The sequence below is a fragment of the Hirundo rustica genome, chromosome 19, assembly GCF_015227805.2.
Source record: "Hirundo rustica isolate bHirRus1 chromosome 19, bHirRus1.pri.v3, whole genome shotgun sequence".
Taxonomy (NCBI): domain Eukaryota; kingdom Metazoa; phylum Chordata; class Aves; order Passeriformes; family Hirundinidae; genus Hirundo; species Hirundo rustica.
In genome coordinates, this window is record NC_053468.1 from 180,001 (window position 1) to 206,406 (window position 26,406).

A 26,406-nucleotide genomic window follows, 5' to 3' on the forward strand; every position below is an offset into this window, starting at 1 on the left:
CCGGCCTGTGCTGGGGCAGTGCTCACCTTTACTCTTCCAGTTGCGGTCAGTGGCATAGCCCAGATGCCCGGCGTATTTTCTGTTGAACTCTGCCATCAGGGATTTGTACGGGTTCCTTATCAACAGGATCGCTGAGTCAAACATTTCAATCTCTGTCTTGCCACTTTCATGTGTTTTCACACAGATGGTCCTCCTGCTTCTCCAGTGGTCTTTTTCTCCTTTAAAACCTGTTTTACAAGACAGGATTGTTGGCTTCTTTGTGTGATTATATGTCTGCGCCTGTTCCCACTAAATCATTCCCTACAGTGCTGTAAAGCTGCTGTGACAGTAGCAGTCAGCTAAAGCATGGCTGGAGCCCCAGCCACCACGCTGGGCATGTGCTGGCAGCCAGTCTGTCCCTCTGTTGGGAGAGGCACCCCTGGCTGCAATGAGGCAGCTTTTCACAGGGCCAGTGCTTGGTGCTTACTGAAGCTCTGCCGCCTCGGGATACTGTTCTCCTGCAGTAATTAGCAAAGTTTGAAAGTTTAACCTACATGTCTACTGAAGGATCTTACCCACAGCATTTAGGTCACTGGTCTTTTGGATCAGCCTGCCAGGTGGGAGCTGCACATGTGTGTGTGCACAGGACACCGGTGCAGGCAATGTGCACATTTGTAAATGGAGAGTCTGGCTGGTGTCTGTGAGGGCAGCTGCTCCATCAGAGCAGCGTGCTGCTGGAGCTGTCCCCGCTGCCATCTGCACTGCGGGAGGCTGCTCTGCCCAGGCATGTTTAAATTGTACCAAACGTGCTGACAGCGATAGCCGTTGCTGGCTCCAGCAAAAGGATGGCAGAGCAATAAGTAAAGCTCTGTGCTTTGGAAGGGCTGCCTTCGTCCCTTCTCTTGGGCCCCCGTACCTTTGTTGTAGAGGGCTCCATCAAAGTAATAACTTCCTGTGTAGTATCCTGTGGCATGCTCTATCAGATGGCGTGCCCACGTATTTCCAGCCCCAGGAAAGCTTGACAAAGCAACAAACACTTTGGATTTGGTGGTTAAGAATTTCCTGTCTGTGCAGCGGGTGTCTGTGAGTAGAGAAGATATTTCATTGTTAGCACTGTGGCTTTTTAATAATTTCACTGACCGCTCTTGATTACAGAGTTTATTGCTTCCTCCTTTTCTCTCGTAGAAATATAGGATATCAATTTGGTCTAGTTGTGAGTCATCTACTTCCTAAAATTAATTCAGCTGTATGAGGCCAAAGAGATTATCCTCAAAGAAGTTTTATGTAAGGCAATGCTTTTTTGATAATGCTGCAACAAACTATTGTACTTGCCAGCAAGTTGTCTTAAAGGTGTTGCTTAATAAGAGAATAGAAAGATGCGTCTTCATGAGTGTGATTGCAAGGGGGGAGTTTAGGGAAAGACTGTTTCCTAAATTCCTGCCTGTATGGTGATACCCACTACTGTGGCTCAGACTGGTGTGAGCGAGATCCCTTTTGCCTGCTGCAGAAAGGGCACAGGGGCTGTTTCCAGCAGCAGTGGCCCTGGCACAGCGAGGCTGGAGCTTGTACCTTGCACAGGGGTCTGATAGACCAGGCAGTGCTCTCCCCCAGCAGCGCTGCTGGCGTTGCGGGTTGCGCTGCAGCGCAGCCCATCCGTGCCCTCGCGCAGCGGGAACCGCCTGGTGGGGAATCCACAGTAGCACTCCTGCCCTCGGATCACTGCCAGTGGGAACTCCTGCAAAAGAGGGAAAACGGATTGGGGCGGAAATGCCATGGCATCAACAGCCTGCAGGGAATGCTGCTGCCATGCAAAGAAAGTAAATCTTCACTAGGACACTGTCAGGATCAAAGCAGTGTCATTCTAAAGCTAGCGCTAGTTTCCTATTACTTCTTCATATTTGTGTTACCTTGCCTCTAGATAGGAAACCTACTGAGGTGTGCAATCGTGAGGAAGTTATAGTTAGTGTTGTTTGTAAGGAAGAAATTCCTAAGGACAATTCCTGTTTGTAAGAAATGTTTTTTAATGGATATGATGCAAAGTAATTCAAGTTTTAGTGTACCAATCTTAACCCAAGAAGGGTAGTAGGCTGCAAAGCTGTTTAGTGGTGGGGCAGTGAACCCCCTCTGCTGGACTAATAGTGGTAAGAATCAAGACAAGTTTGAGGGAAATGTGCTAAATATTTGCCAAAGAAATTAGCAATTGCTTAGTGGGCCTAAAATTCAGATTTTCTATTGTTTACCAGAAAGATTTGGGTTGCCTTAGAGTCCCCTGTAGGCTCTCGTGGTGGCACGGGGCTGTGTGGGTGGGCAGAAGGCTGATGGAAGTTCAGGGAGTATTTGAGTGCAGGACTTTCCAGTCCATGTATTCCATATCAACACTTTTTGCCTTTTAAAAGTCTTTTGGAGTCTGGGAGCATGTGACAGGACTGCCGAGCAGCTTATCTCTTGCTTTCCCATGCATTCATCCTCTGATAAGGAGTCGAATGCAACACGTGTGCAGTGTGTGCCCAACAGCCAACATTTACTTAGCAAATGAGATATGACATTGTCAAAAACTATTTACAGATTTGATCCAAGGGCACAACAGTTCTGGGTTTGCCTGTAAACAGAAATTTTTCCTTTACAAAGAAGCAATGTTTCTCAGTTTGGGAAATTAGTAAGTTTGCCTTCCCTCAAACACAGCCCAGAATAAAAATGTTCCTTGTACCTCATGCCAAGCAGCCCCTGCGAGTGATGAACTTTTCTGGAAGGCTGGAGGTTCTGTGAGGCAACAAAATAGCTGCTCCTCTGTGCTCCTGCATCTTCAGAAGGGGGTCAGTGCAGGGTGCCAGTGGTGCAGTGTCTGTCCCCAGGGCAGGCTGGGTGGACAGGCTGACCCTCACCTGCACAACTTTCCCACAGCTTGGGCAGCACAGGAGCGAGGAAGGAGAGAAAACTGGAGTGGGCTTTATGTGGGAAATCTCAAAATTTCCCTATTATACAATTTAAATCTCCCCTGGTGCAATTTGAGGCCATTTGCTTATTCTGTGGGAGAGGAGATTGCGCTGAGGCCATGGGTCCTGGTCAAAGCACTATAATCAGACGGCTAATAGTTTTAATCAATTTTGTGGTGCTGCAAAAAGTTATTGAATGTTGAGTTTAGTGCATGAGGCTGAATGTGGCTGCAGGCAAAATCTGGCTGTACAGTGAACCCTGTGTAGGAAAAACCAGCCCCATTAGTGTGGGGAAGAAGGGAAGGGAACCAACAGGCACTAAAGCAGAGGGTGCCCTGCCCTGTTTGTGGCTCTCTGAGTGGAGCTGGATCCCTTGGAGGGCACTAGAGCTGCGTTTTGGATGCTCGCAGCCCACATCCACCCGCTGGCAGCTCTCCTCATGCAGCCACCTTCCCCGGGGTCAGATGTGGCTCAGGGCTTGATTGGAATGTGACACGGAAGCGGTATTGATTTCCTCGTGGTCGATACTCATCACTCAGAGCAGCTTGCCAGTGTATCATGTCTAGTGGCACCACTCTGACGACTTTCCTTCCCGCCATCCCCACTCCAGCAGTTGGACCAGATGCATCACTGGGTATTTACTCTGATGGGTTTTGTCCTTTAGAGACTCATTTACAAATTCAGAGCTCTAAGGCACTAATCTCTGCCCTTCCCTCAGCAAGTTTAGAATGTAAAATAACAATAAAAGAAAGGATGTGAAAGGAGAACTGTTCTTACTTTCTTGGAGCAAAATTCTGAGCACATCTCCACCGTCAAATTGGGCTGTATCAAAGAGGCTGGAAAGGTGTCTGTTAAATTTTCTGGAGCTCTAAAACATCCTCGATAGATAACATTCCTCCCTGTGGGGATATGAAATAGGTTTCTTTAAGAAAATGATGTCTGTAGTATCCTGCCTCTTTCACAAAGCATAATATTAGGTTCAGAAGCCAAAAATAATAAAACAAATTTTATATTACAAAGGCTGCAGAAATAAGAGAACCCATAATATACGCTAGAAATACGTGTTCCAAATCGTGTGGTATTTGAAAGGAGCACATTCCTTTATCTTTGTACAAACCACGGGAAGCAGCGCTACAGCGCCGAGCTTGAGTTTAATTCCACCAGTGGAGGGCATCGCTATTGTCTGCAGGTCCCAGTGTCCTCTCGAGACCTGCTTTCCCCTCAATGAGTTAAAAGCCCTGATAAAAATCTACAAAGCTTCTTCATCAGAAAAGGAAAGGAATGTAAATTATTCCTGAAAACCCCCTCATGGGACCCACCTTCCTCTTCAGCTGCCCTGTGCTCCTATGCCTTTTCAGGCCAAGGGAGTTTGCTGCAGCCTTTCAGACTCTAAACCGGGGTTTTTGTCAGCAGCTCAGGGAGATCAGCTTCCACTGTGTCTTCAGCACCAGCCTCTGATTTTACCTGCTTCTGCACAAACACCACAGAGCTTGGCACCACTGCAGTTGCTCCTTTGAACGGTATTGCCACAACTGATGTGGGAAGTGGGTTGAATGACAGGAGAGACGTGGTGCAGTGAAGAAAAAAAAATTGGTCCTGCATGAATTTCTTGGTGGAAAAGCCCAGACTCCCTAGTAAGAGCCTAGAGCAATCTAAGAAGAGGCTGCTTAAATTTTGTTCTTGTAACTGTTCAAACCATTTACTAGAAGCAGAGCTGGATCTCTGGGATGACTCAGGTGATGTGAAAATAAAATAACTCCACCCAAGCTGAAAGGAACAGGAGTCCACCTAGGTCCCTTTGAGCATGGCACCAAAGAATAAAAGGAGTGTTTGGACTTCTCAGAATGTTCTTGAAAGGTCTTCTACTAAATCTCACACTGATATTTAATTACTGAAACAAAATGTTTACAGACATATTTAGAGTTTTCTCAGCAGTCAGGAAGAAAGCTTGACGTGCCTCCCCCGGCATCGGGAGGGAGTGGGATGCCTGGAGAGCCCATGGATTACCCTGGAAGTGCCGGGTCTGTGCGGTGTGCCCGCTTTCTCTCGGGGGAAGGACACCCTGAGGCACGCAAGACCCTGCCGCAACCACCCCCAGCTGTGAACTCTGGGCTTCCTTACCGTGGGGGACGAGTCAGCGTGTCCGGGGAACCACGGCGGGGACAGGGAGGGGAGGGACAGGGGGACAGCGAGCCTTGCCTGGGAAGGTTTAAGTGGAGATGTCACGGAATCTGCTCTGTATAAAAGCCTTAGGTGAGGTCTGTGTCCTACAGTACACAGCATAAATCATGGGGGCGTTGACAGTCTCAGACTTACTTTCTAACATACTTGTTCATTGTGATTAATACTTCTGTTGGCCCCTCAGCTGACTTGTGTCTGGGGGATTCTTCAAACAGACAACTACCGGGTATTACTGAGGGCAAGGAAATTACAACTCTAGCTTCAGGCTAGACTAATTTGAGGAGTAATTCATTAATGCTTAAAAAAAATTAAATGCTGTCTTTTCCTGAGGAATGTGTATATATATTTCATACTGGAGGTTTAAACAGTGAAGCATGTCCTGGGAAACCTGCCAACATGCTTGTCAGCCTGACAGTGGCAATTTAGGTCTATGTACCTTTGATATATAATTTATATGTAGCTGGTTGGATTATTGTACAAACCTTGACTTGTCTTTAAGAAGAAATGAAGTACCATCAATACTGGCACAGCCTAAGGTCTTGGTGCTTCTTCTCAGCAAATGACATCCATAAGGTCTTGTGAGCTAACCAATTGCAGAGAGTGATCAGTTGTTTAGATCTGTTATGTGCTTTTTGTTTGCCTAAAAGTTTATCCATTGAGTCTCCCGTGGCAACTAACTGAATGATGGGTAGAGTGTGTTGCCATCTAAAGATGGAACAAAATTCCCAGCTGCTGCGGGAACAGAGCTCCATGGAAAAGGAAAACTCTGGTCTCACCTCTCTCAGGGGAGGGAATGATGTGGCTCTTTCCAGCCTGCACTTATTCCTCGCAGTCACAGATCACTCATTTCGTTTAGGATCATCTGAGCATAGAGTGGCCTTGATATGAGTGATTTTCTGCCCTCCTGTTACAGGGCACCTATTCCAAGGCTATTTCTTAAACACACTTGGGTTTGTACCCCTTCTATAAATACCAAAGGGAGTGATTTTTTTTCAGCTGAAGTTGTGCTTCTGTGGCAGTCACTCTGCACTGTGTTGAGTTTCCTCCCTGGTGACAGGAACCTCCTCTGTGGCAGCCCCGAGGCAGCATGTCCCTGCTCCGGGGTGGTGAGCACCACTGCTGTTCTGGGGAGGAGCCAGGGATCAGACCAGCAGCAAAGCGACATTGTGCCTTTCAGGCACCTTTGTCCTTTGCCGCTTCAAGCTCCGGTGACAAACGGAGCGAGATGAGCGGCAGGGCCAGCCCCTGTGCGCAGCCTGGCCGTGACATCTCTCCCCCGTGGCCCCTGTCCGGTCACACACCCACTCACCTCTCCGGGCTGCTGCGCGCAGCTCCTCCACGCTGTAGACCGAGAGGCGGTTCACCCCCCCGCACACGGAGCCCTTCTCGCCCTTGCACTCGATGTTGCACTCCTCGGGCTTGGCAGCAGCAGCCGGCAGCGTGTTCCCACAGTAGCACTCTGCTCCGTATGCCAGCCCCGAGTAGCTGTAAGCCCTGCAAGGAGAAATATCTGTCACAGAGGGGTCTGGCTGCTCCCCGGGTTGCTCCTGAGGAAGGGAGGAACCCGTCCCCGTGTCCCTGCACACAGCCGATGCTCCTGCTGCCTTGCTCTGGAGCTGAGTCCGTCCTGAGACAGCGTGGCCTCCTCAGCTGGGGCAGCCCCTCAATGAGATATGGGCAAGAGACCAATATCTATCAAAAGATAGATATCTTACAAAGACTATTCAACCAAACTGTAATTTTTGTTCAGGACAATAGAGAATATAATGTAAGTAGTCATGGTGCCATAGAGAATAGGCAGCAGTGCAGCAGTCTGCTTCAAGCAGAGAAGTAGAGCTATGTTGTGCCTGAAGGTATGAGATAATCACTGTTTTCATAGATGCTGTATGTTTAACATAGGAATGTTTTTCCCATTTCAAATTCAGTTCCGCTTATTGTCAGAAAAGAGAAAACTTGCAGTGAAAAAATACCACTCACCTCTCAGCACAAGCTTCCTGACAGTGAGTTACTGTCATTTTTCTTAAGTCATAAAAGACAGCTCCCTTCAGTGTCCTCTCCCTCGAATCGTGAGTGAAGCAGCCCATGTATGTGCCTGTGTGCATGCAAGACCAGGGTTAGGCAATGCAGATGGGACGGAAGGGAACAACCCGTCCCAGGCTTATCCAGCGCCTCACACTGCACACAGGGCTGTCCCAGCCTGCCTGGGGTCCCACACCCTCTGCAGAGCTCTCCATTGCTACTGAACCTTGGTAAGGGGCCACGGCCACTGTCCCATGGAAATGGGCAAAGAGGAAATGAGAATTTTCCCCCCTAAGCTCCTTTCATCATACCCAGAGTCTCCTGCATGCAGCTGCTGTCTGCTCAGCTCCCTCCTCTGGGTGATAAAGCATGGCACTTCTCTGAAGTACAGGAGAACGTAGCCTTCAAAATGCTAAAAACTTCCAGAAATCCTGTTGGATTTCCCCCAAGTGTTCTTTAAAATCTCTAGCTGATAATGAGATGTTGCAAGAGAAATATTAAGAAAATCAATTTTCTTTGGATATAGAGGGTTACATTAAAGCTGTAATGGAAAGATAAATTCACTTTTAACTAGGCAGCACAGTGTAGCTATCGCGTTGAGCTATCTCCTCTCTGGTGCAAAGGAATCTCTTAAAATATGTCTTGCTTTACTTAGCATAGGAAAGATAAATATTTGTCTTAGACTGCATTCAGTGCTCAGCCTAATTTTTGTTGTCATGAACAAAATACTGTAAAAATCCAGCCCATTATTTGATATACAATTGGAATGATGATGCAGAGTCCCACTATTATACAGCAATTGTGTGTCTATGAGCACGTTTTATCGTCAAAATATGAAGGAAAAAGGGAAATTTGATTTTAGAAATAGCAACACTGAGATGATAACACAGAAAAATTAAATAATGTAAGCTGTGGATAGGAAAAGAATATACGGGGAAAAACAAAAATAAAAAATATTGTATTAACTAATCCACAAGAAAAAGGAAGTTTGAGTTGCTCCCTCAGGGATTTTGGAGCCAGGAATAATAAATCAAACATTTAAATATTACAAACACAACAGTAGGTTCAAAGACCTGCACAAGGTAATTTGCCAATGTGTAATTAGAAAATTCACTAGCTGTGAATACACACCCCCAGCACACCATTAACAAGGTGGGAGTCAGGCACCTGCAACAAATATGCTCAACATTTTACTGGAGACTTTTGGTTTGGGTCCTTTGACTCAAACCTGTAGCAGCAGAAAACTGAGGCTGTTGGGCCAGGAGCCTGAGAGGGGGTCCTGGGCAGGCCAGCCATAGTCTGCTCACCTCCCTGTGTCCCTCCAATTTCTCATTCACATCCTCCCATGAATGAGTCACGGAGATTCCACGGTCTCAGAGCCGCATGTCATGTCATGTCAGTGGTACAGTCCCTGTCACCTCTGCAACCTGTTCAATGGAGAACCAGGCCAGGGGAACTGGAAATTCCATCCGCTGGGAGCAATCGGAATAGAAAATCTCACTGTTGTGCTAACAACATTTGCCAGTCAGTCTCTGTCAGGAAAAGTGTGATCCCTACCCTGAGCCATTTGCAATGTCAGCAGGTGAGACAGCCTAGCCTGGAGAAAATAAAAGACTTGGATTTTCTCACCAAAGGCTACGTGCTCTTGGGTGGAGACAGAGGGAGGCAAAGTGAGCTGAGGGGCTCACAACGGGCTGGGACCTGCCATTGTTTGTAGCTTGGGTGGAGGGTCTGCCTGGGGATGCCTTTGAAGGGCTGGCTAGCAGCCCCCAGGGCGAGCAAGGGCAGAGCTGTACTGCCTCGGAGCCACGGCCTTACTGGGACAGCTGGAGCCCAGCCTCCATGGCCAGGCAACGCTGCTCTGCTGAGCAGGAACCACAGGGCATCACTGAAACTTTATTAAGCATTATAAGCACGGAGGAGTTCATTAGGTCTTGAAAGGGATCCATAATGAAATAACAAGCCTCTAAGTTTACTAAAAATGAATTGGAGAAGATAACATGCTGTATGTAGGTAGTTAAGTTTTAATTAATTACCTTCAAAGGCATTCCAATGCTTGTTAACAATACTGTTAGTAATAATGTCCCGTCATGTTCAATCAGATATTCAAATGATGCATATTTGAATCTACAGTTCAATATGGTGAGATGTACAAATAAATAGTCATTCTGGCCCCTCTCAGTACATCAGTAGTTAGAACCTCAGCAAGGCCCTGGCTGAGCAGCTCTCAGTCTCTCCTCTGCCACCAAAACCTGCCACCAGCAGGGTGTCTAGAAGCATCTTTGGAGCAGCTCTAGCTTGGAGCTTCAGGTAACTCCAGCGGTTCAGTTTGCCTGACTCACACTGTATGACTCATGTCCCACCACTATCATCTTCTCATTCCCATTTCTGACAATCCCTCAGTACGTAGCACGATGCGGCGCCCATTTTATGGGATTTTGTTTGGGCAAATTTATTCAAACAAAAAGCGGTTCCAAAATGTGGTGTCTAGTCATCCAGATCCCATTCCTGTTTTGTTGTCAGTGAAACATCTCCAAGAACAACTAGTTCTTCTAAAAGACAAAGCATCAAAGATGGCAAACTGATACTTTGCTGCTGCAGCGAGGGCACAGCAGTCACCCAGCATGCATCCTTTGTACTTTGGCCTATGCATATGCCTAAGAACCCTTTTGAAAGCAGTGATGAGCGAGGAGGAAGGCAGACCTGCAGGGGCATGTGATGTTTGCCTGTCTCTGCCTGGGATCTATGTGTGTGCCAGAAAACGGCTCCGTCTCTTACCTTTGTGTTCAGCAGTGTGCCTCATTGCTTTGAACCCTGCTATCTGCAGGGGCTCCTGGTCGCTGGTGAGCCTGTGAAACCACCTTCTCCTCAGCTGCCTGAGCTCCGAGTTGCGGGACGTGAGCCAGTGCGGGCCGTGCCGCTGCTCCAGGGCCGGCTCCTGCAGCGCGTCCATGTGCACCAGCAGCCTGGGGCCAGGGCTCTGCAGGCTCCTGGGGTCTATGATCCCCCCCCTGCTCATCTCCTCCGGCACCGGCAGGGGCTGGTTACTGGGGGTCCCGCGTGAACCTTGCTGGAGAACCAAGCGGGTCCGCTGCAGTAGCAAGAGGCTGCCGGCCATCAGGTAAGCTGCTGTGAGGAAGAAGAGCAGAAACTGGGTCCGACGAAGAAACTTCTGTAGCCTGAAGAAAGCTTTGGCCATGCCCTTACTGAAAATAGCCCTTCACACTTTCCAACCGGCCCCCGAATCTCTGCCTGGCCAGACACTCATTCCTTCCGTAAGTTCAGCCCATCACTTTGGTGCCGTCTCCTGACGAAAAGCTTCTTCCCAGCCAGCTGCAGCAGAGCCCAGCCTGGTGTGGCACTGCTGCCAGCCTCAGGCGCCCGGGTATCCCAGCGGCTCCGTGGGCTCCTGGGGTGATGCCTTCATCGTGCCCTGCCGAGCTGCCGAACAGCCAGTGCCGAAACCTGAAAGACCAAGGGGTGTGAGGCTGGTTCACATCCAAATTGAAAATATCCACCATCAGGGTGACTTTCCCCCACCCACCCCTTTTGGCTTTATCTGAGCATTTCTCCATCTGTTGTTTATAATTATCCCCGCTAAGAACTATAGTCCAATGAGATCGATTGATTGAGCTCAAACGAGTTTCAGATCTTCAGACTTTTTTTCTTTTCTTTCTTTTAACTTGTTATGCACAAGAAATACCTTAATGATGAGGTTATTCCTCTTGGGATGTTTGAAAAATAAGTTCTTTATTTTCTTTTGTCAATAGCCAACATCTCCATCCTTTGTCATTGGATGAACAAGCATCTTTTTAGGGAAGTATTACCAAATTCCTTCCTTTCAGCTAAAGAGTAGCTCAGCTACAAATGCAGATCAGAAGGAAACAGAAGTGTGGGTGTGTGGGAGGAAAAAAGAAATTGCATCAACTCACAACAGATAATAATTATTAATCTCTGGGCAGCACAAAGTTGGGCTTTATGCTGGAAGGATATTTGGAGATTCTGTGTGCATTGCTTTAACAGAAACCAGAGGTGATCCTGCTATATTTTTTTTTAGTTAATTTGTATTGCCAGCTATTGATGTGGGGATGTGTGTGGAGAAAAACTAGTGAATGTTTGAAAAATATTCAGCTCGAGTTCAGCCGATCTCTCTTGACTGCTGCTGAGCTTTGCAGCTTTAGTTGTGCTGATGTGTACCATGATGGGATTGTCTGGGCAAGAAAAGCTCCTTTGTGCTCTAGGGAACTTTAACCTCCCATGGCAAATAAAAGCTGGCGTGTCCCCATAAGTTCCTGTTTTCCTAGTCTATCCTTTCTCTGTGGAGCTAGGCAAGTGTTGAGAAAAGATGCAGTATTTTCCAGAAAAGAAAATATTATGGCTTTTGCTTAGCTTGCAGATGGGGCACAGTCCTGAAATCCGCAGTCCTGGCAACAAACATCTGTGTGAGACTGTTTCTTGTTTCAGTAGTTGATTTCAAGTTTTGTGGATATTCACTTATGCTTGTTTATTAAATAAATGTTACCAATTAACTCTCCACCGATTACCTTTTTCATCTGGTTGTGCAAATTCTTTCTGTCTTAAATAGCAACCAAACCAAAGATCCAAAACTTCTAGGACAAAAATAAATTAAGGCTCAGTTAAATCTTTTGTCAGTTGAGCCTGAATTCCTTTTGTGTGACCTTTTAGCCTCAATTCCTAAATGAGGCTGTCACAAGCCAGGAGTCTCTGTCTCTAATCTTACAATTCAGATGATCTTGAAGACCTCTTTTAGGCACTTTTGTTAATGGTATTTTTTTTAAAGTACATGTATGCTGATTTTAGTTGTAGAGGACTGAGTAATATCCAAAAGTATTCAATGTGCTGATTGCTACTCTTTCTCCAAGGACTGTGAGCATGAGCAGGTGCAAAGCACTGCCAGGCTGTAGCATCTTCAGTGGATTCCAACTGCTCTCTCTACTGTAAAAGTTACACACCTCCCTTCGGATCAGCTCCAAAGCCAAAGAAAATGCATTGATTTACACCAGCTAAAGAGCTGACCCTTAGAGTTAAATTATTGAAAATCTCTGATCAATGTTGTGAGTGCTCAAGAATTGCAGTAAAAGGGTCAGAAGTACCAATACAAATGAATGGAAAATTAGCCATAATTAGATCCTGCAGGCTGTTACTGCACTAATTCATCTGAAGAAATACTGTCTATGAGCATAGGTGGGATTTAATTCACTAGTTGTTCCTGCCATGGGGCTACTGTAAACTTGAGCTGTTCCCCGTGGAGGCTGTGTGATCTGAAAGTGAGCAGTGTGCAGGTTCCAGCCAGCTGAGATTCGGGCTGGAGGTGCCCATGCTCCGTGCAGTACCGGGAGCTGAGGCTGGGTCAGCAGGGCACGCGTCTCGGCGTCGGGCACTCCACGCTGCCCCGGGCAGCCCTGTCCCATGGAGCTGCTGCCAACCCTCAGCGGTGAGATGGCAATGGCTGCAGTCACACAACATCTCAAAAGGTCTAAGATTTCCCCATCAGTAAGATAAGGCTAGATGAATCAGATCTGCAGTCATTTCTGCCCAGCTGTAATTCACGGTTTCACAGCTCTTTTGGTTTATTCACTGAGAGAGATGCTTCCAGCCCAAGTTCTCAGATGAGTCCCAGTTGCTGGTGTTGGAGAGGGTGTGCTGGGGCAGCTGGAGCTTTCTGGCTCATCAAGCAGTGTTGTAGTGCCCACAGCTTGGCTGGAGAAGGGCCATCAGGACCATGTAGCAAAGCTCAGGCATTTTATGCTTGAAACTGCATCACTGGTCCAATTTAGTCCCTTTTAATGCTGCTGTGTGCTTGGTCAGTGGATTTTGGTAGAGTTCCTCCACGCTTGCAGTGATGTAAAGTGGAACAACTGGAGGCCACATCATCGCAAGGGACACTGTCTGGGCAGTGCCTGCCCAAACAGCAAGGGGGCTGGGCATAATGTTCTGCCTCCACATGAACAGGGCAGGAAGCTTGCTGTGCATCAGCAGGACTGGAGAAAACATCCAAGGAATTGGACCTAATTTAACTGTGCATCAGGCTCTGCATCCAAACATCAAGTAATGTTTTGTATTGCTCCTAGCGCTCTGCCAAGTTTGTTTATGTATTTGCTTTTAAGTAAGGAGAAGCTGCTTCAGAGTCTCAAAGAGGTAACTTTCCCCTTGCCTAGTGGTTGAAAAAAGTTCAAACGGTACAAGGCAGTTTTGCTGCATCCAACATGATGTGTACAAATTACCTCCAGATGCACTCACCCTTAGAGCAGTTGCCATGACAGTACACTGTAGTAAAACCCAACCAAATAAATAAGCAGACTCTCCGCCCACAACCACTGCTGCAAATGTGGAACTCAAAAATTAAATGTTGCTTTTTACTGAGGAAATAGCAAAGTGTTCCTGACATAAAAACTGTCATTTGATTTTTCCATAAACTGCATATTGCAATATCATCAAAGTATGCCTAAAAGAGTTGAAGTGCATCACTTCTGATGATGATATTTAAAAGGAAAGACTAAGGAGGAAAGAACTAGTATCTGGTAATAGAAAATGCGGCATTTGTCTTTTTCATGTATATTTCACCTAAAATGAATGAAGTGAAATGGAAGAAAACAAGTCTTCTATCCCTGTTTATCAGTTCTCTCAGCCAAAGGGGGCTTAGGACCATATGAATTGGAAGTTGTTAGTAAAATCATAAAATTATAATTGGAAGGACAATGATGGATAATTGATGGGCAGTGAGAACTGTTAAATGGCAGAGGAGACCTCTAGGTGAAGAGGGCAATGAAAGGGATAACACTGCACTGGGAAAAGGGCAATAATTAGCACTGGAAAATATCAGCTTTGGGCATAGTGAGTAGAAGCACAGTTCTACAGGGTGCTGGGACTTCAGCAGAGAAAGGATCCCTTGCCGCCAAAAAGGTTGCCATAAGGAAAAACAGGTCAGTCAGTATCTTGCTTCCGAAATGAACTCGCAAAGTGTGACAGAGGAGGTCACACTAGGCAGCTGCATTAATATATTTGTAGAGAGAAATAAAAGAAACATGATAAAGTTCTTGGCAATCCTACTCTCCTAGCTGGAGGAGCATTTACAGAATTTTTGGGGGAGGTCTGAATATTTTCAGTGATGCCATGAATGATGGTAAAGGCTGAAGACACTGAAAAACAGCCCCAGACTCACAGGTGAAGAGTTGCGTAACTGAGGACTGTCCCTTGATGTGTGCACAGTGCAGAAGCTTAGGTCAGAGCTGCATTGACAGCTGCAGGTCATCAAGAGTTGGTCCTTGTCTAAAGACCAGCAGGATTTTGCAAATTCAGAGTTGTTGGTAAGGAAGCAAGATGATGTTTCCTATTGTAAACTGGAGGGAATTGGACTCATGATTACTATTTTCAGAAACATCCACCCCTCTTCCATGTTTCTTTTCTTTTGTCAGCTTTATTTGAGGACAAATGCAGTCAGGCCTCACCTGAAGGATTCTGTCTTGCCTTTTCCTTGGGTACACGCTGCCATTTTCTCAGGGTGTTTTGGAAAGCCAAGACAAATATCATATTTTGTGAATGCACACAGGAAGTAAAACTCTAAAGAAGCCACAAATTTGATTTTCGGACCCTGTCAAGTGTTTTGCAGTTCCCTTTACTTCAATAGCTAAAATCATTCTGAGAAACTTCAAGCGCTTTTTACAACTTACGAAGTTTTCCTTGCTAGAGGATGTGTCTGTGCTGACCACAAACATCTCTCTGTTAGGTCTGCCAACAAGCTGGAAATTAGGTAGAAGTACCCAAATTTCTCCACATGCTGTGGTGACAAGCATTGCAGCTTGAGAGGGCTTTCCAGCGAGTTTACCATTGCTTGCTACATGAGGGCTAGCTGCAAGATGTAATCAGATTGCAAAGTTATCTTTGATGGTGAGATTGTGTTAAAACCTTTAAATTACACTGAACTGGGATTAATAAGAAAAAATATCTTTCTGTGGAGTTAGCAGAAAGAAAAACTCTATAGTCCATTAACTGGTCAAGTAACACAAATTTTAAATATATATTATACCCTGTTTATTCAATACAGGAGGCATTTTTCAGCGACAGATAATTCAGCTTCAGAAGGGAAAGGCAATGTCACAGAGCAGAGCTGCAGCCTGAGGCTGGAGAGGTCGGCACTAGCTTGTACAAATCCTGTCCAGTGGCACTTTCACCAGATATTAGACTTTTTAAGACCAATTTTTTAGCATAGATAGGTGTAAATGACAATAATGTTGTTGGTGAGCCTGAGGTGAGGGATGCAGAAAAGCCTCTGGGAGGCAGATGGTCCGGCAAGGCTTATTGTGAGAGTGCTGACTTGGAAAGTGCTCAGGGACAGCTTGAGCAGAAATCACACCACAGTATTTCTCCATTAATCCCACAGTTTTTACCTAGCTTAAGTCATAATGCAGTAATCAGCAGGACTGATCCCATTGCCAGTATGGAAGAGATGCATGCACACATATGGATACCCACATTTCAGGTGTACATGTGCATCCACAAAATGTGTGTGCTCCAGAGGGAACATACAATCTGCTGTCACCATTCTCTGATAAACTGAAAGCTTTCAGTAAACTATTACTGAATCTCAAAAGTATTTTATTGACAATAAAACATTCATGCATGATGTACGTTCTTAGATATTAAGAGTTCAAGCGCCCAGCAAATGATGCTCTATCTGCAGTTTCCAAAAGCCCCTGTGTGGTCTGTGGCTGAAGTTTTGCACAAGAATGTTGTAACAAATATGCAATATATTTATGTTTGCCTTAGCCCACAGGAACTACAGATGAGATCTTTCCCTGTGTGCAAGAAATCTACTAGAATTAAAATAACACACAGCTCTGTAACTGAATCATAGGCGGTTTAAAAGTGTCTTTCATAAACCCTTCAATATCTCAATTCCTGCAACAATCACCTCCTAAACGTTAGAGTCTATTTGTTCAGCACAGTGATGCTCCAGAAACAGACGGGAGAAGCTGGGCATTCCAGCCTGCCTCGCTAGGCTGTGACACAAACACACTCGCGGTATCCATTGCTGACTTTTCAAGTGTAATGTTCTGTGGATGCTTGGGGAAGGGCATCTCGAGAGCAACCTGCAGTCTTTGTAAAGAATGCCGCTAAGCCCCTTTACTTAGACGCTGTGGATTAATTTAGCAAAACAAACAGTCATAGAGACTGCAATGAATGCCGATACCTCAGCCTCTGCAAAAAGTTGTCCGGTTATTGCTCGTGCCCAGGCCAACTGGCACATGGCTCGCAGAGGCACATACTGAACGGTGTGAGAACAAGAGGAAAAACCTCACCTTTCTTCTGTGGCTGAGGAGCCCCTGTTGTAGCCAGGCAAAGTCCTGTACAGTCCAGTGAAATATTACAAAAGGCCATAATGCATATCTGAAAAGCTGATCAGTCCTGCTCTCTCTGCCCTTCCCTGCTAATCCTTCTGCTGCCTCCCGCTTCCAGCGCGCAGAGCCGTAATCCTCGCGGACCGCCCAGAGCTGTGCCTGGTGCTGTGCCCGGTGCTTTGCCCGGACCTGTGCCCGGGTCTGCGGCGCTCCGCTCCCTCCCGCTGCCCCTGAACTCGCCCAGCCCCTCTCCGTGCCCCGCTCACCGCTGCTGCCCCTCGACTGGTCCCTGCAGCTCTCCGGGGTCCCTGCTGTTCGCCGGGGTCCCTGCGGCTCTCCGGGGTCCCTGTGGTTCTCCGGGGTCCCTGCGGCTCTCCGGGGTCCCTGCGGCTCTCCGGGATCCCTGCGGCTCTCCGGGATCCCTGCTGCTCTCCGGGATCCCTGCGGCTCTCCAGGGTCCCTGCGGCTCTCCGGGCTCCCTGCGGCTCAGCGGGCCGGGGCGCCGGGGTCCTGCGCCCTGCAGGAGCCGGCGGGAGGGAGCCGCTCCATGGCCTCCTGCGCCAACAGGCAGGATGGAAGCAGCCTCCGCGCCGCGCTGCCAAAATCCTCAAGCATAGCCGGTGCGCTCGTGTTTCATAACGCTCCCCTGCCCCGGGAAACAGCCTCTCCTCTAAGGCTGCCTCACAGCAGAGCTCTGCAGCCTTCTGCAGCTGCCGACGTTTCCAGACCTACCCATTCCCTCTGCCGGGGTGTTTGTCCAAGCGCACGGATGGCTGCATCGGCGGAGAGCTGAGTGGCGGCAGCAGCGGCGAGAAGCCCCGATGCGATCAGCTGAACGGATGCTCCGTGTTTGTTTCTCGTGCCTCTTCCCACTAGGGGCACATCCCTGCAGAGCTGCCCCTCTGGAGACCCGGACCCCTTCCCGACAGGTCGAGAGGGTCCCGGGAAAGCGAGTCCCTGGCGGCCTCTTGGCACCAGCTTGGAGATTTCGAGCAAAAAATTGTTATTCTGGGCACAGGTGCCTGGAAATAAATTATTTATAAATGTGAGAGCTGAAAGGCTGTTGCTGGTGTCCTCAGGACTGCCTGCGCTGCCACCTTCCCTGTGTGTTCCAGCTCCATTCTACTGCTGCTTCACATGGAGATTGAGCAATTCATAATTATTCCTAAAGCATCTGCATTTAAATGGGGGGCCGGCTGCATCCCTGCCTAGGGTTTTGAATTACCCTATGGTCTACACATATTTAATGAAACCCGTGGAGATCCATCTCTTGGAGACAAGACAGAATGTGGTTATGGGACCGACCTTTGGTTCCTCTCTGTGCCAGAGAGTGTGGATCAGAAATGTCAGACCCAACACCTGCCTGGCTGTGAAAAAACAGCAGTCAGGAGTTTCCTGGATGTGGGAAGAAAGAGGGAATTGGGATGCCACGTGGGGACTGATCCTATTTCCTCTCTGTAGGTTGCGCAGTGCTTCAAGCTCTGACCAGTCCCATGGACTTGAGTGATGCAGGTGTGTGCATTTCTCTATGCAGCGCACCCCATGAGTGGGGTCTGAACCCCACAATGGGATGCTGACACTATTTAAATGATACTTGGCTTTCCCATCTCCACGTGATATTGGAGAAGAGGAACCCGGTTGTTCAGCTCAACACGAACAGCCGAAGTGCTTTTGCTCATGACAAATATTCTCTGGGATGGACTGACAGTGCTGCAATCCTGGAGCGATTTGGTGAATTTTGATTAACAGAAAACCCTGAGGCTTAGCAGTGTAACATTCAAATTTTAAAATGCTGATAGGTGGAGGTCTATTCTCAACCCCAAGAAGTTGTGCATCTGTTAGATTGCAACCCATCCAACCTTTATGTGTGCGTACAGCTTTAAGGCTGTAAAATTAATTTAGTTTTACTGAAATTAATTTAATCAAATGTTAAACATTATGACATTTTTAGATGTGCTGGGCTGGGGCCTAAATCAATAGAATAGCGGGACTGTGCCCAGGTGGAGCAGTGGCAGAAAATGCAGTCAGCATTCTCAGTGAGTAAAGCTGTGCTGCCGTGCCCCAGAGCATGTGTGGGCAGCAGAGGTGTGCACAGGTGTGTGGGCAGGTACAGCTGCTCAGCACCTGTGCTGCAGGAGGGACGGCAGCGGGGTCTGCAGCTGCTCAGAGCACTGGAGAGACCTGCCCGGTGTGAGGAGCATCCCGGGGAGATGCTGTCACTGACAAAGGAGCTGTTTGCACAGATTTGACATGAAAACAAGTATTGTCATTTGGGGGTCTCACAGCTGCTCTGCCTCCATTTCTAAACACAGGTGAAGCTAGGACAAACTGCCGGGGTTTATAAAACAAGAACCCCGCTGCATTGAGCCCTCTCTAATGCCAGTTTGTTTCCAGGACTTCATGTACAAAATACCTCGTTGGGACCTGCAAGACCTGTTGCCACAAGGTTCCCTGGCTGAGGGGTTACGGGCTGCAAACCCGTAACAAGTAGTGTCAAGCCACTACTCAAGACTCAAACCAGCCCCATTTAGGGGAAATTAGCAAGAAAATAAAGGAAGGGTGGTGTTGTATCCGGGGAGGTGGCAGCAGTCCCTTCTCCTGATATTACTGCGGTGGAGCATTTCTGGGTGGAGGTAGGAGGTGCTCTGTGTACCCTGTGTCACACAGCCGCAGCTGCCATCGGGGGCACGGCCAGCCCAGCCCCTCTGTGTGAGCACTGGCAGATCCCTGTCCTGGTAGTCATATCTCCAATTCCCTAATTTCCAGTCTGGTTAGTAACACAGTTTTTATCTCGCCCGCTGGGGAATATTTTCTGTCTCTCACAAGGAGCTTTGCGAGAGGTTGGCTTCACGATGCACACTCCTCCTCACAGCTGAGAGATGCTCAGCTCTGTTTAACCCAGCCTGATGGTGGAGGGGGGTGGTGTGTTTGGTTTTTGTACTTTTTTCACAGCTGCAGTTTAAATGCCTTAAAGAGAAATATCTGTTCGGTGTTTCAGGCACCAGCAAAGACATGAGCATGGCAGAGCAGAGCCATTGCTGTGAAGGTTGAGTAGAGGAGCCCTAAAATTCTGAATTTTGTGCCTTCAACACCCACCAGCAGCAGCCCCTGTGCCACCACCCCTGCCCTGCGAAGGGGGCACTGCTGGGAACAGCCACGGTTGGGATGGAGAAGTTGGAATTGTGATGCACTGTATGAGAAGTGGCACGAGTGGCATTGACGATGAAGTGGGATGTGTGAGATTGTTTCAAATGTTTTCAGGGTCAGACCTACAGGAAATTATTCTCGTGATTTACTCTCACTGTTTTCTCACCTGTCTTACCCCATTGTCTGCAGAGAAGTTGTACCTTGACAAGACCTGTGTGAGTGGCTTCTGCAGCTCCTAGTAAATTAAGAAGGAAGTGGGTCAGACTGTAAATCCGAAGTGCGTTCTGCACAGGGTGCAGGCATGGAAAAATGATACCTAATAACACTAAGAGAAAAGGGGCAAAACTTGGGGGAAAAAGGCCTGTGTGCGTTTTGATCATGTTAGGAAATCAGCCACTGATGGGAGGAGTGGCAGCTGGAGGTAGTCTGTGTCTCAGTAAAATCCCGGGCACTTACTTTCTGTGCTTGATGGTTCTGCATGGTTGTTGCGCAAAATACAGTAAAGAAATTTGGAATGAGTGGCATTACTTTTAGAATCTTGTTGTGGGAGCAGTTCTTGTGCTAAATGACTCAAACTTTCAGTCACTTCAGAAAATAGTCTCAATTGTAACAGTAAGGATCAGTTCAGGAAAGTGACAGGTTTTGCTAGTGCGGTGTCAAGAAGAAATATCTAAAAGATTGTGTGGTTTCATAAAGGAATGTAATGTAGCAAATAGTTTTCTTGTCCTTTTCACCTAATAATCCTAAATACTCAGGGATTAGGCATTCCATGTAATGCCTACCTACAATTTTCAGTTATTTCATGAAAGAACTGAGCAAAACAGCTGTTTAGTGACAACGTCACTCTCTTTTCACAATGACTGTTTATAACATACATGCCATATTAGGTGTGGTGTAGGGAAAACTGTGAAGTCTAATATGATTATTGGCAAACCTTTGCATGATCTCAGAGCATCCAATAAATATGCCAAGTGCCAGGCACAGAACATTTGTTGAAGATTGTGCAGATCAGTGAGGGATCTTACACTCCTAAGGTATCTCTCGTTTGCTTTGGCTGTTGGAGTAGAGGCAGATGCTACAGTGGCAGTGCTGTTTGCTCCATGCAGGTGATGCTGCAGCGCAGGGGTTCATGCTGCTGCTGCTGGCTCAGGTGGTGGTGGAGGGTCGCTCAAAAAGGTAGAAAAAGGTGCTGGGAGGTGCTGCCCAAATCCCATCTTTAGCATTGGCATCCTCAGGCATCTCAAACAACATTTAATCACAGTCTTTCTGTTAATGCTTTGAGCCTGGAGGTTTGAACTCAGCCCTCAGCACCAGGCAGCTCAGGACATTTTGGGGACAGAGGCTGCCAGGAGACATTTGGGGTAGTGTGATATTGTGAAGTTTTGGGGCCAGTTCTCTTCACCAAATGCATGGAAATAAAACATCTCGGCTCTTTGTACAGCTTGGATATAAGCTTAGATTTTTGCCAGCTCAACTCATAGCCTAAATAAAGTGCATGTTGAGCCTAATTTTCATTTAGAACAGCAATGGAGGTAACAAAACAGCTCTTGATTAGAAAAGTGCAATGATATATTTGTGCAGAGTTAATGGAATGAAAGCTGTGGTGGATCTCTGGACCCAGGCAGAATTGTGGGCTTTTCAGCCTGGAAAGGCTGGGTCCCAGGGCATCTGTTTTCTTCTTTCCACTGTTAGATCCCTGGGCTATAGAAAATGCTGCAAAGCACTGCAGTGTGTCCAGTGCATACGAGAAGTGTGAATGATAATTGGGAATTTTGTTTGCTGTTTGCCTTAGTTTTAGTAATATACATAAAATTATGCTTATAGTTGCGCCCACATAAACCCAGAGCTCTTCTGCTGCAGCTACTGGGCTGAATTCAGATTTTCCTCTTTTCTTTGTTCCTCCATCCTCTGTCAGTGCAACATTTTGATTGTTTTGCCATCCTCACTACTTCCAAAGACACAGCCAGCTCTGGAGGCCACTCTGGGTGGAGGGTCCTGGCTCCACACATCATGGTGTCCAGACTGTCGGGCTGCACTTGCTGTCCTGGGAGGGCAGAGCCATGGGCTCTGCCTCCCCCAAATTTGGACGTGCTGCTGGCAGCAGAGCAGGTTGCTTGGTAACTGCAGCCACATTTCAAAAATGTACCCTTTTACAGCCAGCTTCCCAAACTAATGTCTTTGAAAGGAAGAGTTGTTCTTTCAGGTTCATTTTAATTTTGTTCTTCCTTAAAAAAAAGAAAAAAAAAAAAGACAAAAAAAGAAGCCTTTCAGCTCTAGCTTTGCTTTTCTTCTCTCCTCTCTTTCCCCACATCTGGTACCACAAAGGGGAACAGTGTCACATGGCCAGGAGTGAAGCCCTTTCATCCTCCTCTTCTTCGGGTTCAGCCATTATTATTTCTGACTTTCAGGCTGAATGGAAGGAAACACTGAGCGCTTCCCATAATGTCTGCATTTGGCATCTTCTCTTTCCTGAGCATGGTTTTCCTCCTCTAAGAGTTCTGTCTTTCACTCTCCCCACGGCTGTCAGGTCAGTATGGAAGGTGGGACTGGTGTCATAGGAGTGTCTGGTGTCTGTTCTCAGCTCTTGTGACGTTTGCTGAATGTCCCCGTTGGACGTGCCGTGGGCTCCTCAGGCCCTGCTGTCCCTGCCAGGTCAGGTTCTTCATGCAGATTCAGTGCAGGTGATCTGAAGGCTGGTGGAAGAGCCCACGGTCATTCCTTGTGCAACTTGCCAGGGTGTGCAGGGAGCAGCAGTTCCAGGGTCAGCACTGTGCTGAGAGGGCTCCTGAGCAGAGATGCACAGCCCCTGTCCAGAGGTACCCCAATCTCTGAGTGATGGCCAAGGGCAGTAGTAAGATGAGTGAGATCATCCCTGGTGCTCTGAAGGTCAGTGCCACACCTTGGGCTCAGTGGTCAGTTCTGCCATCGTGCTGAAGCCGTTTCGTGTGTCCGAAGAGCTGTGTTCAATTCGTGCTGGCTCCATCTGCTTGAAAATGGAAATGATGGCGTCATAGCAACACAGTGTGGGCTGTCACTGTTCATCTCACCACTGCTGCCCCATCACACAGAAACACAAACAATTGCAAAAGAAGTTCAACACCCAGAGAAACGGGCTGCTGACACAATGGGGGTACGGGACACAGACAGAGCCCGAGAACTGGAGCTGGGTCTGCTGGGCATGACAGGCACTGTGCTAGCTGGGCACAGAAACAGCAAAGCTGTGGTGATGAACGTGGTGTGAAAACAGAGCTGGCAGAAATCATGAGGAAAGGAGTGAGCGCTGATAAATACTGCATTAATAACAAGAAAGGATGACTCACAGCTCAAGCTGACTGTATGCTCATCTCAGCCTTCCCAGCAAGTTCAGAACCATGCACTCGTTACCAGGCTTTGTTCTGCCCGTTTGCTTTTAATTTCTGATTCTCTGTTCTGGATGGCTGCAGTCATCTGAACCTTTGGATGCATTAATATTTAAACAGGATGGGCAACAGAAGGCTGTCAAATGTCAGTTGTGTCTGAAAATCAAGAGGGATTTGGAAGTAGATGATGGGTAGGTGACTATCTTAATTCAGCAGTGTAACAGCAGAGCTAACACAGACTCCTTCCTCTCTCTCCTCCCCTCCCACACGCACTCACTGAAAGGAAAATAAAAGACATTTGCGTTTTTTTGGCAGCTGGTGATCCGTTCAAAAGGATCCTTATTGAGCAGATAAACAGTCACGTCTCTCTCCCCTTCCCCTAGTTCTGGGTTGATGACTAGTTTCCCTTTGTTTCTTAGATGGATAAAGCTCTTCAAAACATAAGCATTGAAGTAATAAATCAGAGAAAGGAAAAAAAGTGCACACTCATACTTCGGTATCTCATGGCTTGCTCAGGGCACGCAGAGCTGAAGTCAGACGGCAGCTGCTCAGAGCTGGCATTTTCAGAAAGCTGGAGTCAGACCTTCCAAGTCCACTGTTAGTGTCCTTTTAAGAGCCGTTCATTTATCAGGGTATTTCATATAATCTGACAGGAAATTATATTTACGATGCTTTTAGCTCCATTTGGGACATTTTTTTAACACTACTTCTGGGATGTAAATTATTTAAAAATCATCAATTTAGTTCTTCACATGAAGAGATGAAAGCTTAACTAAAAAGCTTTCCCGTTCATGGTAGTCTTAAATTCTCCAACAGATCTCTGGATTTTTGCTTAATTGAACACCTAAAGAATAAAAAGACCTTGGCCTCATAACGCTTTTAGTAGAAGTAAATTTTAGATTTATTTAGCCCCATTGACTTTTGAAATACAACCGCTAACAGCATCTGTTTAAGCACCGTCCTTCGGAATGGATAAAGTGTTTTATCACCAGGCATTAAATTCACCGATGGAGCATTTTACGTACCCCTCTGCCCCTTGCACAGCTCTGCTGGCCGCTGCAGCCCTGTGTTCCCACGGGAGGGGTGGCTGCGGCTGCTCTGGCCCGCTGAGGGGTGGCCACGGCTCCCCAGCCCTGTCTGAGCCAGCTGGGCACCGAGCTCACAGGGGCCCAGCCCAGGGCTGTGGCTGCAGCCCAGGGCAGCGCTTTGTGCCAGTCCCCAGCAGCCAGGCTGGTCAGGGTGCCAGCAGGGCTTGTCCTCTGCTCCAGCCTGCTGCTCACACATCCTCCTCAGGTGACACTTCTCGTTGTGTGTGATTCCTTCGTCTTGACAATCCTTTCAAAGAACTAATGTGAGCAATGACTAGGAAATACCTGGACTCCTGGCGGCTATAAACTGCCTCAAAGCCCAAAGATAAATGGAATTGAAATGAAAATTGAAAATAAAAGATGTCTGTGTGGATGCCATTTTCCTCCCTGAACAGTTCCAGCCCTAAACCAATCCTCAGGAAGATGCAGGATGAAGCCACAAAACCAATTGCTCCCAGAAAAAGGGCCACTCTAATCTCACAAGGGAGCTGCAGTGAATGGTTTTGACATTCTTTTAAAACCAAAATACATCTGTCATGCATAGGAGCGTGGAAACTTGCTAAATATTCATGAATCTGGGATTTCCTTTGTTCCAGTTGTGCCTGGGGAGTTTCCCCCCTACCAATTACTGGCTGTTTGATCCCTGTCAGTGTAAATCTGAGGGCAGAGGGACACGTTCCACATCAAGGTGCTGCGTCTGACGCTCACCTTAAAATCAATATGTGAGCAGTTGGTGGTTGCAGGTAAGTGACACTGCAGATGCAATGGAGACACGGGGATTCCCTGTCGTAATTAGCATTGATTCCCCCCTGGTTTGGGAGCTTTCTTGTCTGTGAACTCATTAAATTGTGACCTGCATGTAGGACTTGCATTTCTGCCCTGGAAAAGTCATTGGATTTGCTATTGGTTATTACACTCCTGAGGCTGCAGTTGTTTAAATGCATGTGAGGAGAGGACTGTTGAGAAATATTTCAAGTAAGAGCTATAAAAGCAGGTTCCAAAGGTACTTTTTTTACAGCCAGAATCTGCTCTCTTGCCTAAATGTGACATACTAAAAAAGCAGCACTCTGTTTATCAAACCAGTGTGGAATTTCAATGGCTACATCCATTGTTCTTGATGAACAGAGGGTGGCAACAGCCCTTCTGGAGCATACTTGGAGCCTGATTTGGCTCAGTTCTTCCTTTCTGTAGAAGGACTTACTTGACTGTGTTTTGTTGTTGTTGGTTATTTTTTTTTTTTGGTTTGTGTGTTTTTTAAAATTATTATTATTATTTTGTTTGTTTGTTTGTTTTTGTTTTTGTTTTTGTTTTGTGTCCTGTTTTGACTTCTGAGTGATGCTGGAAAAGTGAGGTCCAGCATGAGGTGCAACACATCAGTGGGCCTCTACAGGATCCTTTCCCTCAACCTCCAGAAAAGAAACAGCCTTTGTAGAAGACTAAGTAATACAATTTCCAAGCATTCCTGATACACAAAAACTGGGCTGTTTTAGTCCCGAGTTCAAACTCTCAACCACCACTGCTGCTTTGGTGCTGAGGACACTGGAGTTTGCCTGTGGTAGTTCCAGAGCTGACTGAGCAGAGAGCTCTTACCTGGTGCTCTCAGCTCCCTCCATGTGCTTATGTGCACATCAGTGTTTTTTCTGAGTTTGGGGACTTTTTTTATTGCTGGATTCAAAACAGAGATTTCACAGAGTAAGGCAATTTATTGTCCCTATGCTTAGGCCAGTATTCACCAGGGGGCCAATTAAAACAGTGCAGTGCTTGTTAATAATAATTCAAAGGGACTTTTCAGTTCAGTTTTGGTTTATTTAGGGATGCACGCTGGGACACAACCAGCACTCTTCAAAGGACCGAGTACACAGACCCGACACAACTCAGGGTCTCCTCTCCTTTAACCGTGTCTTTTCAGGGCAGCTGAAGGTCAGTTTTACTGACCCTCAGTGGGAATATTGATAATTTAAGGAGAAATTAGCACAAAGTTTATATATTGTTTGTGTCCCACTTAATTCCTGAGTGCTGATGCAGAATTTCAGTTAAAAAGCTGTTCTGGTTCTTTGCAGCTCTGATGGACAGAGTCTCCATATTAGTGAATACACCACCTAATAAAACCCTGGCATGATTTGTGTTCTTTAGTAAGTAAATGTTCTTTAGTAAGTAAATGGACACCCATTCATAGGTCTCATAATCTAGTGAAGCTCCTGTGACTTTGCTCCTACAGTTAATGAGTTGCTGGAATTAATTACAAATTTGGTTGATGATATTCATCTCTACGTAGCTCTATTTAAAGCCCTCACCTCCAAAAAGTAAGTGTGCACTTGCATTACTGCTGCAGAAGGGGATT

At 46.9% G+C, this 26,406-nt stretch overlaps 1 protein-coding gene across 2 annotated transcripts in view; it reads right to left on the reverse strand.

Moving 5' to 3' along the window:
* WSCD1 (WSC domain containing 1) overlaps positions 1-17,562 on the reverse strand; it is a 19,811-nt gene extending 2,249 nt beyond the window's left edge. Inside the window, exons 1-8 of one of the 2 annotated variants that reach the window (XM_040082771.2) lie at positions 16,738-17,562; positions 9,891-10,577; positions 7,071-7,185; positions 6,403-6,587; positions 3,690-3,811; positions 1,549-1,714; positions 896-1,060; positions 27-227 (exon numbers count right to left, since the gene is read on the reverse strand). In XM_040082771.2, the coding sequence (XP_039938705.1) occupies positions 27-227; positions 896-1,060; positions 1,549-1,714; positions 3,690-3,811; positions 6,403-6,587; positions 7,071-7,185; positions 9,891-10,311 (1,375 nt within the window). In that variant the 5' untranslated portion in view covers positions 10,312-10,577; positions 16,738-17,562. Of the gene's footprint in view, positions 1-26; positions 228-895; positions 1,061-1,548; positions 1,715-3,689; positions 3,812-6,402; positions 6,588-7,070; positions 7,186-9,890; positions 10,578-16,432; positions 16,590-16,737 lie in introns of those variants that run through there. The other variant, XM_040082772.2, reaches the window with a different exon arrangement.
* Between the last annotated feature and the right edge of the window lie 8,844 nt (positions 17,563-26,406).